The sequence below is a fragment of the Haliotis rubra genome, unplaced genomic scaffold (assembly GCF_003918875.1).
Source record: "Haliotis rubra isolate DU_JTF1 unplaced genomic scaffold, ASM391887v1 Scf221, whole genome shotgun sequence".
NCBI lineage: Eukaryota > Metazoa > Mollusca > Gastropoda > Lepetellida > Haliotidae > Haliotis > Haliotis rubra.
In genome coordinates, this window is record NW_025766237.1 from 970,294 (window position 1) to 984,729 (window position 14,436).

A 14,436-nucleotide genomic window follows, 5' to 3' on the forward strand; every position below is an offset into this window, starting at 1 on the left:
TCACTTTTGCCTAGCAACCATTGTTTCTGAGTTTCATCGTCAGTATGTCATAAAACAATTGAACGTGACGTCAATGAACTGGGCAGTCACACTTGCTTACCGTGTTTTACTGCACAAATGCACATGAATAAAATGGATAATAAAGAAATTATTACACTTGCAAGTGTGCCACACAGTTGCTCTCGCTGGGGCAATATAAAATTTCGCACTCGTTTCGTATAAGTCGTATGACACACTTGCTCGTGTAATAATCTCTCTATATATTATATATATATCCTTCCAGGCAGAAGGATGCATGGGCGATAAACAAATGTATGTATGTATATATCATGTCCACCTACGAATTCCTGTAGAAGAGCTAGCACCATATTACAAGATCATTCATAACATATACACAGTGAATTGTAAATATGGAAGGTAACATTCTCAGTGATACAATCTAGTTCTACATCTACATAAGTGTCTGTGGATTTTTACAACCAAGATTACCAAGTAATGTCATGTTGCTGTCAGTATCCCTGTGGAGGAAGGCAGGGCTTCTGGACAAAGAATAATTAACTCAGTTGGGCAATGCATTCAGCAGGGAACAGCATCACCCTTGCTTGTATTCATACCACTGCCTCGAGTTAGGTTTGTGATATCTACATACTTGTGTTATAACGTCAGTACAATTCAATTGCCATAAGAAATTCATGATACAATACAACACATATGATTCATAACATTACAAATTCCATTCTTCAAGAAACAGCTGATGCAGATATATATATATTTCAGACAGGTTAATTAAAAATATTTATTACAAAAATACAAAATCTTTTACCTATGTAGTTTCTTTATTATTAGGAGCTGTGGGGTAGCCTAGTGGTTAAAACGTTTGCTTGACACACCGCAGACCTGGGTCCAATTCCCCACATGGGTACAATGCCATGATATCTCAATATAGCTAAAGGCGGTGTAAAACCAAACTCACTCTTTATTGTTATTATCTTAATTTCACATCATAAATATTTTGCCTATCAGTAATAAAGCATCCTCAGTCATGTATTATATCTCCATTCTATTTACATACAAAGTACACTACTGTCATGACTGAAACAAACAGCAGTACTTGACCACGTTGATTGGTCTTGTTGAGTCTGTCTGCATTTCATCTGAAAGACCTGATGACAAATGACCTTCCCTTATCCTATCTCAATCCTTTTGGTAGTTTTTAACATAACATTTATAACAGTCTGCAGATAATGACATGGTTAAGTGAAATGCATCAGATTTCACTATCTGATGCAACAATTTTGAAATTAGAAGAGTCCTCTTGATTGGTTGTTGTTTTCAAGGTCATGGTCACGAGAAGATCTAAGTTGAAGATACAAGGGATGCCGATGACGACATTACATGTGAAGCTTTGGTGGTAACCTGATCAAGGATGTTGATCAAAACAGTGAGTGAGTGAATGAGTGTGTTTAGTTTTACGTGTCACTCAGCAATATTCCAGCTATATGGTGGTGGTCTGTAAATAATCAGGTCTGGACCAGACAATCTAGTGATCAACAGCATGAGCATCGATCTGCGCAATTGGGATATGACGTGTCAACCCAGTCAGCGAGCCTGACCACCCGATCCTGTTAGTTGCCTCTTACGACAAGCATGTGTAACTGTACATCAATTCTAACCAATTCTTCATGGGCTTGATCAAAACAGAATAATACAAGAATACACAGGAGAAATGAGGATGCAACGGCAGCTGATACCAGTACATGAAAGTACAATTTTGAAGGGTGCATTGAGGTACACATGCATTATACCAGATACCTGCCTGCCATATTTAATTAGGTCACGTGATAAGAGCTCGGAAAGGTGAAAAAGTATATAACTGAGATGAAAATAACCCTAACTCTAATCCTAACCCTAACCCTGCTAGGTATCCGGTATAATGCATTCTTACCTGCATTGAGTTCCATACAGCATGATACAGTAAATAGAAGTGATTTACCTAGATCTCATCTGAGATCAATATTCTCACCATAGCTAGTAGGACCATATCTACAATTTTGTTGAAAAATAGGGGTGAAACGGTAAGTTCGTACGGTACATATTGTGGTACAAGGTATTTGGTTCAGTCTGTTTCGGTTCGGTATATTATGAGAACTTACTTACAGGAAATAGAGGCTGTCTAGCAAAAAATCCAAAGATACTGACAAATTGAATCAATTTCTAGACATTCTAGAAAATGGTTAAAAGGTGAACAAAATGACAGTATGAACACAAATTTTTGGCTTGCATTACGGTATACCGAACTGAAGGTAAAATACTCCGGTTCTACTAATACTGTGGTATACTGTTTTACCCCTATTGAACAAGAGTCATCAGAAGATGACAAATCCCCCTTTCCCCAACTTATTTGAAAGAGCAAATCATCTGACAGTTACTTTTAAAGACCCACTTGATTTTTTCCCCCAAAGAAATGAAAAGTATAAATACCAAATATGAGCAAATTGCAAAAGGCACCGATTCAAGATCTGTTATATATCTGTCACGTCTTGTAGAAAGATATTGCACGGTTTTTGAGTTGTGCTCCAGAAACGAAGCCCACCCAACCCTTTGAGACTAAGTCCAAATCGTTTTCATGGAAACTGAGAAAATAAAATGACAAACATCTGTAAATAGCAAAAGGCACCACTTTAGCTTCTGTTTTATTTATCTACCAATTTTTTTTAGTTACGCTCAAAACGAAACGCACGAAACAAAATGATTACGAACCGACGGATGGATGCATGGACAGACAGACAAGGCATCGATTATATCCCCCAGCATTACATCCCGGGCGATAAAAACTATTTGCTAAAATTACTTCAAAATACCAGCAACAGCACTGGTTAGATTGTGCTCAACTGGTGACAAAAAGTAGCATCAAATCACTTTTGCCCTTCAAGTACAGTATGAGCTGTAGTGAAATGTTTGCTATCAACACTTGATACAACACCCTATGGAGGTATCCCTGATCTTCACACAGCATGATATTGTATCTGTGTAAATGATCTGATTTTAAGATTGGAAGACATTTAATTCCCATTTTGAAGAGGAGTAAGTGGAATATTTAATAAATCAGAAATGACTTCACGCAGGGAAAACTTCAGGAACTCGACTTTAATTATGCTTTTGCCCTACACCAAAGTCATACAACCGTAGCACTATTCAAAACACCATTGCTTGTGAAGGAAACATATCCTGCTTTATTTGTCACCAGAAAGATGTCCTGAGGTATCTTCATCTCCCTGTTCGGCAGTGACCTCCTTTCAGGGATCTGGTGACCCCCTCTCCAGGTTCGGGTGACCTCAACAGGATCTGGTGACCTCAAATCAAGGTGCTGGTTATTCACGGAATGTCTGTCCTATGTCATGAGATCAGCTTCACTTCATCTTGATACAAGCATATAAATATTGCATCACAGGAATTGGTAGCTGTAGACATAACATGTCAATTTTCATTGGCCACAGGGGTTATGAAAAGCATATTTTATGAACAGCTACAGAATTCCTGGGGTACTATATATACCAAAAAGGATGTTAACACCTTTAAACAAACATAGCCCTTCAAATGCCACCCTGACCCACAGAGACAAGACAGTATTTTCCTGAGAATCAAATCTCCTCCATAACATAATCCACTTTTTCTGCTACCCTTTTGCAGCCAGTTACAGAGAAAACCTGTTCACTTTCAGGCCAGAATGAGAGTTCCTCAATAACACTTTCAACTCTCTCACTGGTCACTGGGTAACCCTTAACAACCATGCTGTCTTTTATGCATTTCCTCACATGGGTCTTCTCCAGGGGAAGGAAGGGGATGTATGCTGTGATCATGTGCTTGGTGATCAACTCACTGTGCCAAAGTCCAGCTGAAACATATTCCATCAGTCAATACTACTCGTCATATCACCACCGGGACTTCATTAACCATGTTTAATGAACATGTGAAATCATTTGAAGTTTAAGAAGATATGAAGAAATGGGAGAGTGGGAGAGAGGGAGGGAGGGAGGGAGGAGGAGAGAGAGAGGTTTAACTCTGCTTTGAGAGTGTGTGTGTGTGAGTTTAGTTTTACACTGAACACAGCAATAGTGTGGTGTGCCTAAGGGGGACAACTCTGCATAGTGAATTACAGCGTCTCATACTGAGCCGCCAGTTGTCCCTCATAAACAGAGTAGGCCTGCAACTTGTATACACTGTGCATCACTCATCATAGATCTCAGGCTTATATACCTGTGAAGATCCGGGTTAGAATTGGTCTTCAGCAACCCATGCCCTAGATTGATGATCTTGCTGTTGATCAGTGGATCGCATGGTCCAGACTTGATAATTTACAGACTGCCGCCATATAGCTGGAATATTGCTGAGTGTGGTGTTAATAAAAAAACAACCATCCAAATCTTAGGCAAATAGCAGTTTGTCTTAGTGAGTGAGTGAGTTTAGATTTACGCTGTTTTTAACAATATTCCAGCAATATCACGGCAGGGGACACCAGAAATGGGCTTCACACATTGTACCCATCTGGGAATCGAACCCGGGACTTCAGCGTGACCAGAGAACGCTTTAACCACTAGGCTACCCCATCGCCCCCATAACCCAGAAAGAGCTTCTTGTAAGCCAAATCTCCGCCGTGATGTTGCTGGAATATTGCTAAAAGCGGCGTAAAACCAAACTCAGTCAGTGTAAGTCAAATCCACCTCTTGACTTTAGATGTGTTGGATACTAAATGTTCAATTAAATCCATAATGAATTTTACTTTTTGAGTTGAGTGCAGCACGGGTAATAATCTTTTCAACATCTGCCATTTTGATATCTTCTCTGGGGTAGCCCTGTGACCATTGTTGATACACATACTGTGTTATGTCTTTTCCTGCTGTGTTGCTGTGAACAGAGAAAAAAACAACATGAACAAGGTGAAGGTGAGAATACAACAATAACTCCCCTTCCTTCTAAGCCCTTGAGGTGAGGTGAGGTGAAATTGGGTTTAACGTTGTGCTTGAGAATATTTCGCTCATATGATGACGAGCATGCGTGTGTATGTGTGGCTGCTTGTACTAGCCCAGACTGAAGCTGGTTTTATGGTGCTAGCCCACTGAGATACTATGCCACAGTGAAGCATGAATACCCCACTCAGACACATTATACTGACTCCAAGCTGACCAGTCCTTGATGTACCCATTAATGCCGAACGCCAGGCAGGGACCAACAAGTACCATATTTTAACGTCTTTTGGTATGACGCGGTCGGGATTGAACCCGCGACCTTTTGCTCTCCGGGTGGACGCTCTAGCCACTACACCATGGAGGCGGTCTGAGGGGTGGTTAAAGCATCTGCTCGTCACGCTGAAGACCCAGGTACGATTCCCCACATGGGTACAATGTGTAAAGCCTGTTTCTGGTGTCCCCCACCGTGATATTGCGGGACTACTGCTAAAAACAGCGTAAAATCATACTCACTCACTCAAGTCCTTGTTATATGTACAGATCATAATAAAGGGCTGAACAAGAATATACAAATAGACTTTTCCATGAATCAGTTAAGCATGCGTATCAAATAATGACAGATAAAGACAAAAAAGTATTCAAAAACCAATATTATTATTATATGTTAGTCTACTAACCATACACTAACTGCCCATCACAAATGAAATTGAACAATCTTAAAATGGCTGCATAATGAGCAGATGACAGTCAGTGAACCAGTCAGTGAACCAGGAAATGACGTAACTTGAACCTTGAAAGTATGGATGAGCTAAGAAGTTAGTTAAAATGCATATATTTACAGAAATATTTACAAAACTTTAATTATTTTGATAATTGCTGACCTCAGGAAAAGGAATATTGCTTTGCGGTAGTTGACACCTCCCAGATTTTCATAGTAGTCGAGATACGGCTTGATGGTGTCAATGAGACCTGATGGCATCTTGTCCATCTCATCAAATATAAACAATGAGCGAGAACAGTGGGTGATGTTGTGCTCAATCCAGGATCGCAGCTGGTCCTGTAAGATTGATGTAAACCCATGTCAGCAGTCACCATCATCATGATCAAAATGATCATAATCACAATCAGAATGATCATAACAATTCACATACACAATCAATTTATTCTTCGACCAAGATCATTAATGACATGTGGAGGCCCAAGGATGTTAAGCAACATGCAACCTTGTTAAATTGTGTCCCTTTGCCATTCTTGATCAGCATATTGTGGGTTTAAATATGTAAATGTTATGATAAAACTGATATCTTATACTTATCCTGACTCATGCTTATTGCTTATCTCCCCTCTCCTTCGACGGTTAAGTGGAAACTTGAATCGCTTTCAATTCCCTGAAACGATCGTAATATCACTCACCCACGAGTAGCCTCCCCTTTCCGCCCAAACGGTCCCACATGACCTGAGCCCAGTTCTAATCACTCTCTGCGAAATAAGCCCACATTACGACTTACAGTGAAGCCCATAATGCTGAGAGGGGATGGCCGGGAGGGCTTTAGATCATGAGTCAGGATAAGTATAAAATATCAATTTTATCATAAAAATTACATACTTTTACTTATTGTGACTCATGCTTATTGCTTCCCGATTCCGACGGAATAGGTGGTGCCCGTCAGGTCAGCCACCTAACGGGATTCACTGTGGCTGTCAACCAAACAGTCTGATCGCATACCCCCTGGGAAACTATTCTTGCGGATTCCTAGTTGTCTAAATTGTATACGAAAGGGGGGACCACTTTCTCTGAATTTATTACAAGAAGTAAATTTTATAGATTTTGTGGATTTTAGATAATCTAGTACTCTTCAACGAGTTATATTAGAACGATCCATATGTTAAGGTTAGGACTATTACCGAAACTGAATCACAACCCATATGTTAAGGCAAGGACTATTACCGAAACTGAATCACAACCCATAAGTTAAGGCAAGGACTATTACCGAAACTGAATCACAACCCATAAGTTAAGGCAAGGACTATTACCGAAACTGAATCACAACCCATAAGTTAAGGCAAGGACTATTACCGAAACTGAATCACAACCCATAAGTTAAGGCAAGGACTATTACCGAAACTGAATCACAACCCATAAGTTAAGGCAAGGACTATTACCGAAACTGAATCACAACCCATAAGTTAAGGCAAGGACTATTACCGAAACTGAATCACAACCCATAAGTTAAGGCAAGGACTATTACCGAAACTGAATCACAACCCATAAGTTAAGGCAATTACTATTACCGAAACTGAATCACAACCCATAAGTTAAGGTAAGAACTATTATCCAACTGGGTTTATATCACTCATGTGCTGACTTAGTAAGACAGGGGAACACGGGACTCTCTGCTGGTGGCAATGGGTCAGTTGCCTAGCGTCAAGGAGTCAACGTGGACTGAACTGGTGAACACCTGATACATCCTCTGTAGCAATGTCTCGAAGACAATGATTAGCAAACACTGAGTCGGATCTCCAAAAGCAGCCCTCCATGATGGATGACAATGAGCAATTCCCATGTAGTGCGAGTGTCGACGCTAATGCTCTAACTTCATGAGGGTTAGATGCTCTAGGTGGAGCCAGTCCTGCTGTTTTGTAAGCTCGTAGAATGATAGCTCTGATCCAAATGAGATTGTGGATCGAGAGACGACAATAGTTGTGGCAGGTGACAATGGAATAAAGAGACGTTTACAATTTCTCCTTCTTATAGCAGTCAGTTCTAAGTTGATTTTCAAAGCTCTGACTGGGCATTGGGAGAAGTCCTCTGTCTCATTCTCGGATGACTGATGACAATCCTGGTACGTGGAATTGACAATCTGGTTGACCAGGTAGTTGATTCTTAGCTATATAGTCCCATCTTAGTCCCAGGAGGACTGCAGCATGTTCTCCTGTGTCGAATTTCATTCGTCCATTGTTGCATGTATTTCTGACATCCTTGCTGCTGTAGCTAAGGTGAGGAGAAATAATGTTTTCTGAGTTAACAACTCAAAAGTGTCTCTTAAAGGTTCGTAGTCGTCACTGGTGAGATGTTGCAGCACTATATTGAGATCCCAGGCTAGGATTTTAAATTTCTGCTGTTTATCCTCTAGTATAAATGACCTCAGTAGAGTGACGAGTTCAGGTACTTTGGTGAGTTTAACTCTGTGTTCATCGTGATAACCGAGCTGATTGCTGCCAAATATGTTGAAAGTGTAGATCCTTTCAAGTGTCTAGTCGATCTCAGATCATAGATATTCTGCTACTTGAGGATATGTAGCTTTCGCGGCTAAGAATCCTTTGCGTGTTGCAAAAGTTAAAAGTTGTTTAACAAACGAATATAGTTTCAAATCACTATTATTGCTTTGTATTACAAAGGGGTAAGTGCAGTAGTTGGAACAGTGAAACAAATGCACGTGTGGTACGTGATGAGCGTTAACATTTAATTTGCATACCCCCTTGTCATACAAACCATACAAAATCGTTTGTTAAACAACTTTTATCCATGCTGAATAAAATTCTCAGATTTAAATGTTCATTTGGCAAGGTAAAATTATGAGGATTTGCAATCTTAATTTCTCTTTATTTGATTTACTTTTTTGTATAAAGCGAAATTCATCGGTATGGTATCACAGCAAACAGACCATAGGTTGAAATGCTTCATGTTGTAGATGAGGCGCAACTTCTCATTGGAGTTCTTTTTTGGAAAATCGGAGAGTAGAATCCTGGTGTGAGACTGTGTTCATCTAGAATGTCTACGGCGTTCTTTACAAATAGTGATTTGATGGCTTCCGTCAGTTTGATGTGTTGAAGTTCTGGGTAATGATGCACCTAGGGTGTGACAGTGAGGGGTGTCGACGCCTTGAGCTGAATCTCATAGCCTTCGCGTAACACCTATAGAACGTAGTCATCTTGTATGATTCTCCAATTTTCCCAGTAGTCATCTAGACACCCCCCCCCACACACACCCTGTTGAAGGTTCTACAGAACACCTGGGAGGGACGACCCAGTAAGTCTGAACCTGATCTTCACTGACGAGAGGAGCGGGAGCCTCCTGATGAGTGGCCTCTCCCAGAACGTCCTCTTGAGTTGTCGTATGATCAACGAAAATTCCCTGATTTGCCTCCTTGAAAGCTTGAAGCCCTCTTATCCTTGGCCTTCTGTATGCCTGGGAACTTCGATCGGAACAGTCCTCGCCATGACAACTGATGATACATATTATCCATCGTCTGCATGGATCTGATGAGCATCTGATCTCTAGAGTCCTGGCATACTTCTCGACGACACGCTGGTCTATGCTGCTGTCAAATAGTGTAGATGCTGCCCAAGGTTGACGTAGCAAGGACTTACCATGGTAGTCTGGCCAGTTGCCAGATGAGAAGAGTCCTTGTTGATGCAGTAAAGTCAAGCCCTCCCATGTAGACGCAAGGTGATCGGACATAAATTCCTGATCTTTCTTTTGCATGACATGTGATGATAATATCTCATCCTCTCTGTCTCGGTTTTCGGATCCTGGAAGTTGTTGATTAAAGCTTTGTTGATAGCTCAAGATCTAGCTAGTCCAAAGAAGGTATGTCTAGTAGTAGTATCTAGGTTAGCCAACTTCCTATCTTCTACTCTGAAGCTATGAGACTTGGAGTCACTGATGATATAGAGGTCGTTGTCAATCTCAGGCCCTCAGAAAACAGTTCCATGCAGTGTAGAGGAAATTTCCTTGCATTAAACGCCGGTGTATGACCTTGGTGTCTAGTAGCATTCACGAATGCTGATTGAGGTTCGACGAAACCTGAAATATCGGTTTTATTGGCAGGATCGCCTATCGATTCCATTGGCGTAGATTGACTGACAGGTTGTATTTCTGTTGAGCACTGTTGTTGTTTCATGCTAAAACCACTTGTGTAACATTAGCCACAAAATCCTGGTCTAATGGTAGTGTAGTATTACCCAGAGGGTTTGCGAATGCTTGTGATTTAGTCATATTACTCCATTGATGACATTGAGTGGATGCGTTCGCCATTCGCAGATGTATTCTCTCTCTGAGCTAGTAGAGATAAAGTTGATTCATTACTAGTCGACTGGTTCGCAATAGTAGAACAAGTTGACTGAGGTGACACCGGTTGATCGTTAACTGAAGAGTTTTACAAACTCTGATGTTGTAGACGACGATCTACGTTGAGACAAGTGTTTTCATGATTGTTTCTGTTATGATGATCTGCTGTTTGAGAACCGGGGATGATCAATATAATGTCGTCAAAGCATTCTCGAATGATGTAACTACATTTGTAGACTTTGTTGATCTGGCTGAATGATGTGATGTAGATTTTGACGTTGATGCCTTCCTTGATGACGTAGACAATCTCTTTTTCTTAACTAACCTCTGCAGCTCAATTTCTTCCCTAAAAGGGGACTTCATCTTAGGGCAAGGTGTGTAGCTGTCTCTGTAACAGCGACAGAGACAAGAGAAACCACGGAAGGAATCTCCAAAGATTGCACCAACAACTCACACTCTGATGCTTGATAGGCACCCATATCAGCAGCTGCCCTGCTATCACGTTTCTTTGTCTCCATTAGCTTGTGTAAACGTGCTAAGAAATAATTATTAAATTGAAATGATGATTATGAGCGTGATATTTACATCGTGATACTAAAGAGCATGAATGAATGGTACAGAAAGAACACACAGGGTGTGGATCAACCGCTGAAAATCATAGCCTGCATTGTTGACACGCCATCATATGTAAACAGTTACCTGCAATCGAGTGTAAAACACAACAGTTAGTTAAAATTTTCGCCTAAATGTTAACATTGTGAAGATAATATATACAGCTTAAATACAATTCACAGCCTTAATTTGGATAAAGAGGCCGAAATATAAAGGATATTAGCTGCAACAGAGACCCATAACGACTGTCCAATCGTCTGCTTGGGCGATGAAGGAGAGAGTGATGAGAGCTAGGCTGAGGTCACCTGGAACCGTTTGGGCAGGAAAGGGGAGGCTACTCGTGGGTGAGAGATATTACGATCGCTTCAGGGAATTGAAAGGGATTCAGGTTTCCACTTAACCATCAAAAGGAGAAGGGAGATAAGCAATAAGCATGAGTCGGGATACGGAAAAACTAGATTTTTTTTCTGATTATGATTCTGGCTCATCTGGGACATTACATCTTCCTCATGGACGTCACCAAGGACGTAAACATCTTGCCTGCCATGGTCACTTGTTTTGAATCCTAGATAAATCTCTCATGAAAAACAAATTAAACATATTTAACAGAACAACGGTAAATAAAACAAGTGTAGAAGTGAGCAAAGCTCACATACCCCCGCTTCCCACTTTGGGACATGGAAATGACTGATATTGATATATAAATGTGACAAGGATCAGCAGCTCACAAGACTTTCTCCTTGACTCTACTAAACTTTATATACAAGTTAGATAATTGTTTTGCCATGTACTGATTACAGTAATAATTTATGGAAACATTACTTTTTTTGTGTTTTCCGTGGAAACCTGACATACAATTGAACTTGTTGCACACAATGAAGTGGACGTAGATGAAGATTGTTATTTTTTAGCACATGGCATATCTGTTGGTCATGATTAACTTGTGTATTATGTTTGGTGAACCTAGCATGTATAGTTTTGATGATATGCTGTGGCCAGGTAACCATCAAACACATTTTGCACCAAGTCATGTTTCCATGGAAACAACAACAAAACAAGTTCTGAAAAACATTAAAAAAAATTAAAATAGCAAAAGGCACATCAATGGGTAAATATTAACATGTGTGTGAAGTTTGGTGAACCTAGCATGTAAACTTTAAGAGATATGCTCCGGACAAAACCATCAAACACATTTGGCACTAAGTCGTGTTTCCATGGAGACAGCAAAAAAAACAATATTCTGAAAAGGCACATCAATGGGTAATGATTAACATGTGTGTGAAGTTTGGTGAACCTAGCATGTAAACTTTAAGAGATATGCTCCGGACAAAAAACACCAAACACATTTGGCACTAAGTCGTGTTTCCATGGAAACAGCAAAAAAACAAAATTCTGGAAAAAAATAAAAATAGCAAAAGGCACATCAATCAACTTTAAGAGATATGCTCCAAACAAAGTTTCGGGACGGACGGACGGACAGACAGACAGAATGAACGCTATATACCCCCGTTACTTCGTAGCGGGGGTATAATAAGTTACTATTAACAAGATAAAAATAAAACACATCAGTTAAAGATATATAAGGGATTTTTATCCACTGAACTGGTATACATATGATAAATGCTACTGTGACAAAGCAAATAACAATGTACCTTATAGAATGGCACCATTCCTTCATGTGGAAACTCTTTGGTTGCCGAGATGAGATGGACAAACTTGCTGCGCATCCCTTCTTTATAAAGCTGCTCTGCTACAATGCGACTAACATAGTTCTTCCCAGTGCCTGTCCAGCCATGGAAGGAAAGAACAAGCGCCTTGGCAGGCTCAGCAGACTTGATGTGTCCACGGATGTGATTGGTCACAGCTTTCAGAACAAGGTGTTGGCCATACAGCTTCTCATTAAGCTGCTTTGGGAGACCTGAAGTATGGATTATTTGAATGAAATGGATGTTTACCAGTATTTGAGTTGCAAACGCTGCTGCTGTATCCTCATCGTCATTTCGTGAAGGCCTCCAGTGTCATTTTATGCCACTATGCACTCTGTGTCTGATACCATTTGTGACATGTAAAGTATTGTTTGTTTGTTGTTTAAGAAACTTTAACACATCATTTGGCGAATTCCAGCTATATAATGATGGCTTGTAGTGAGTGAGTCAACCAAATTTCAGCCATATTGTGACGAGTGGTGCTCTGTAAACAATTAAGCCTTGTCCAGATAAATCAGTGACTGACATCATGAGCACCGACCTACACAATATGGATGACATGCATCAACAAAGACGACAAGACTGATCAGCCTGAGCCCCATTTCACAAAGCGATTGTAGTGTTAAAGTGATTGTAACTCCCATACTTTAACATAGACTTACAAAAGTCGTAGTGCTATGATCGCTTTGTGAAACAGGCCCCTGATTATGGCACTATAGAAGTGAATGCATTTTTAAAGGGGGATTTACGGTAATCTTGGTTAATATCACCTTGCAGAGACTGCTGCCCTTGTTACATTCTTTTCCTTTCATATAGTACTATGACCAGTTTAGTGACAATATATATCTTGATTGAGGTATAAGTTTGAAGTCTACAGCCGTCATCATGGTCATACTATGTAAGACCAGAGACCATATATCTATTATATGGTCTCTGGTAAGACAAGTTACTGTTGTACAAATGACTTCTTTACACTCAATCACAGACAGTGTTGGCTTGCAAACTTGAAACATATCTTTCATAGGACAGGCATGCCGATTCACAATCGAGTAGCAAACAAATGCACCACAAATGACATAAATAAGGGTTAGAGCCAATTGAATACCACTTCATATCCTGCTGAAAACTAGCCTAACAAGGCTGCTCATAAGTCATATCTCTATCTGCAGGTTTGGGAAACCTACCAATCGGCCTATAATAGGCCGAACAGGATATTATAGGCCGTTCTGCCTATTTTGCTATAGGCCGATCCGGCTATATTTGAACATTTTTCTCATTATTTCACAAACTATCAACTTCCACACGAAATGGTTTTATATGATCATAGAGATGAATATTTAATGAACCTCCTCAGCTTGAAAAACATAAGTTTTTGGACAAAATGGAAATTTATATCATGTTCAGGAAAAGATGTTTCATTAAGAACACAATTTTGCATAGATTTTCCTTTTGAAAACAAACACTGAATATCTATGTCATTAATTTGCACTGAAAATTGTCAAAAAATATTATAGATTTATATTTCATTAGCAATTTCCAAACTTCTTTATTATGTGATGAAAATTCTCAAAAAGGGTTTGAATGAAAACCTTAGGACATCAAACCTTGAATGATGTTAATATCCTCATGCGGAAATGCACCGCTTCAAATTTATTTGATAAATATCATAATTATAACCTGATCTGAGTTGCACATAATAAAAATATAAATTGTGTAAAGGGTGTGACAACAGATGTAACGGGTATAAAGGCCAAGGTCAAGTGTGACTGTCTAGAGTAAAGCATCCTCGCCAGTACCTGTGTGGTTGTTGACTATCCAGCGGTCTCCACAGGTTTCAGTAACATAACTCTTCAAGACATCGAACCCAGAAATGACGGCCGCGGCTACTACTGCAGCGGCAGCGGAAATGCCGGAGATTGGCTCAATACACACAGCCAAATGCAGAAAGCATGTACTACTGAGAAAAAATCCCGTAAACAGTACACAGCCTCGCATTTTTACACATTCATCGGGCGAGCAAGTTTGTTTTCGTTCTTGCCTTTGAGTCCGAGATTGACGCGGAAGTGACTTATCTCCCCTT

The 14,436-nt window shown here is 40.0% G+C and overlaps 1 protein-coding gene across 1 annotated transcript; it reads right to left on the reverse strand.

The window, feature by feature from the left end:
* Positions 1 to 3,127: 3,127 nt before the first annotated feature.
* On the reverse strand, positions 3,128 to 14,430 carry LOC124277417 (torsin-1A-like). The gene is made up of 5 exons (XM_046713116.1): positions 14,153 to 14,430; positions 12,303 to 12,568; positions 5,849 to 6,024; positions 4,781 to 4,905; positions 3,128 to 3,895 (listed from the first exon to the last, which is right to left on the reverse strand). The coding sequence occupies exons 1-5, from the start codon at positions 14,349 to 14,351 to the stop codon at positions 3,642 to 3,644; spliced, it is 1,020 nt and encodes a 339-aa protein (XP_046569072.1). The 5' UTR covers positions 14,352 to 14,430; the 3' UTR covers positions 3,128 to 3,641.
* Positions 14,431 to 14,436: the final 6 nt, after the last annotated feature.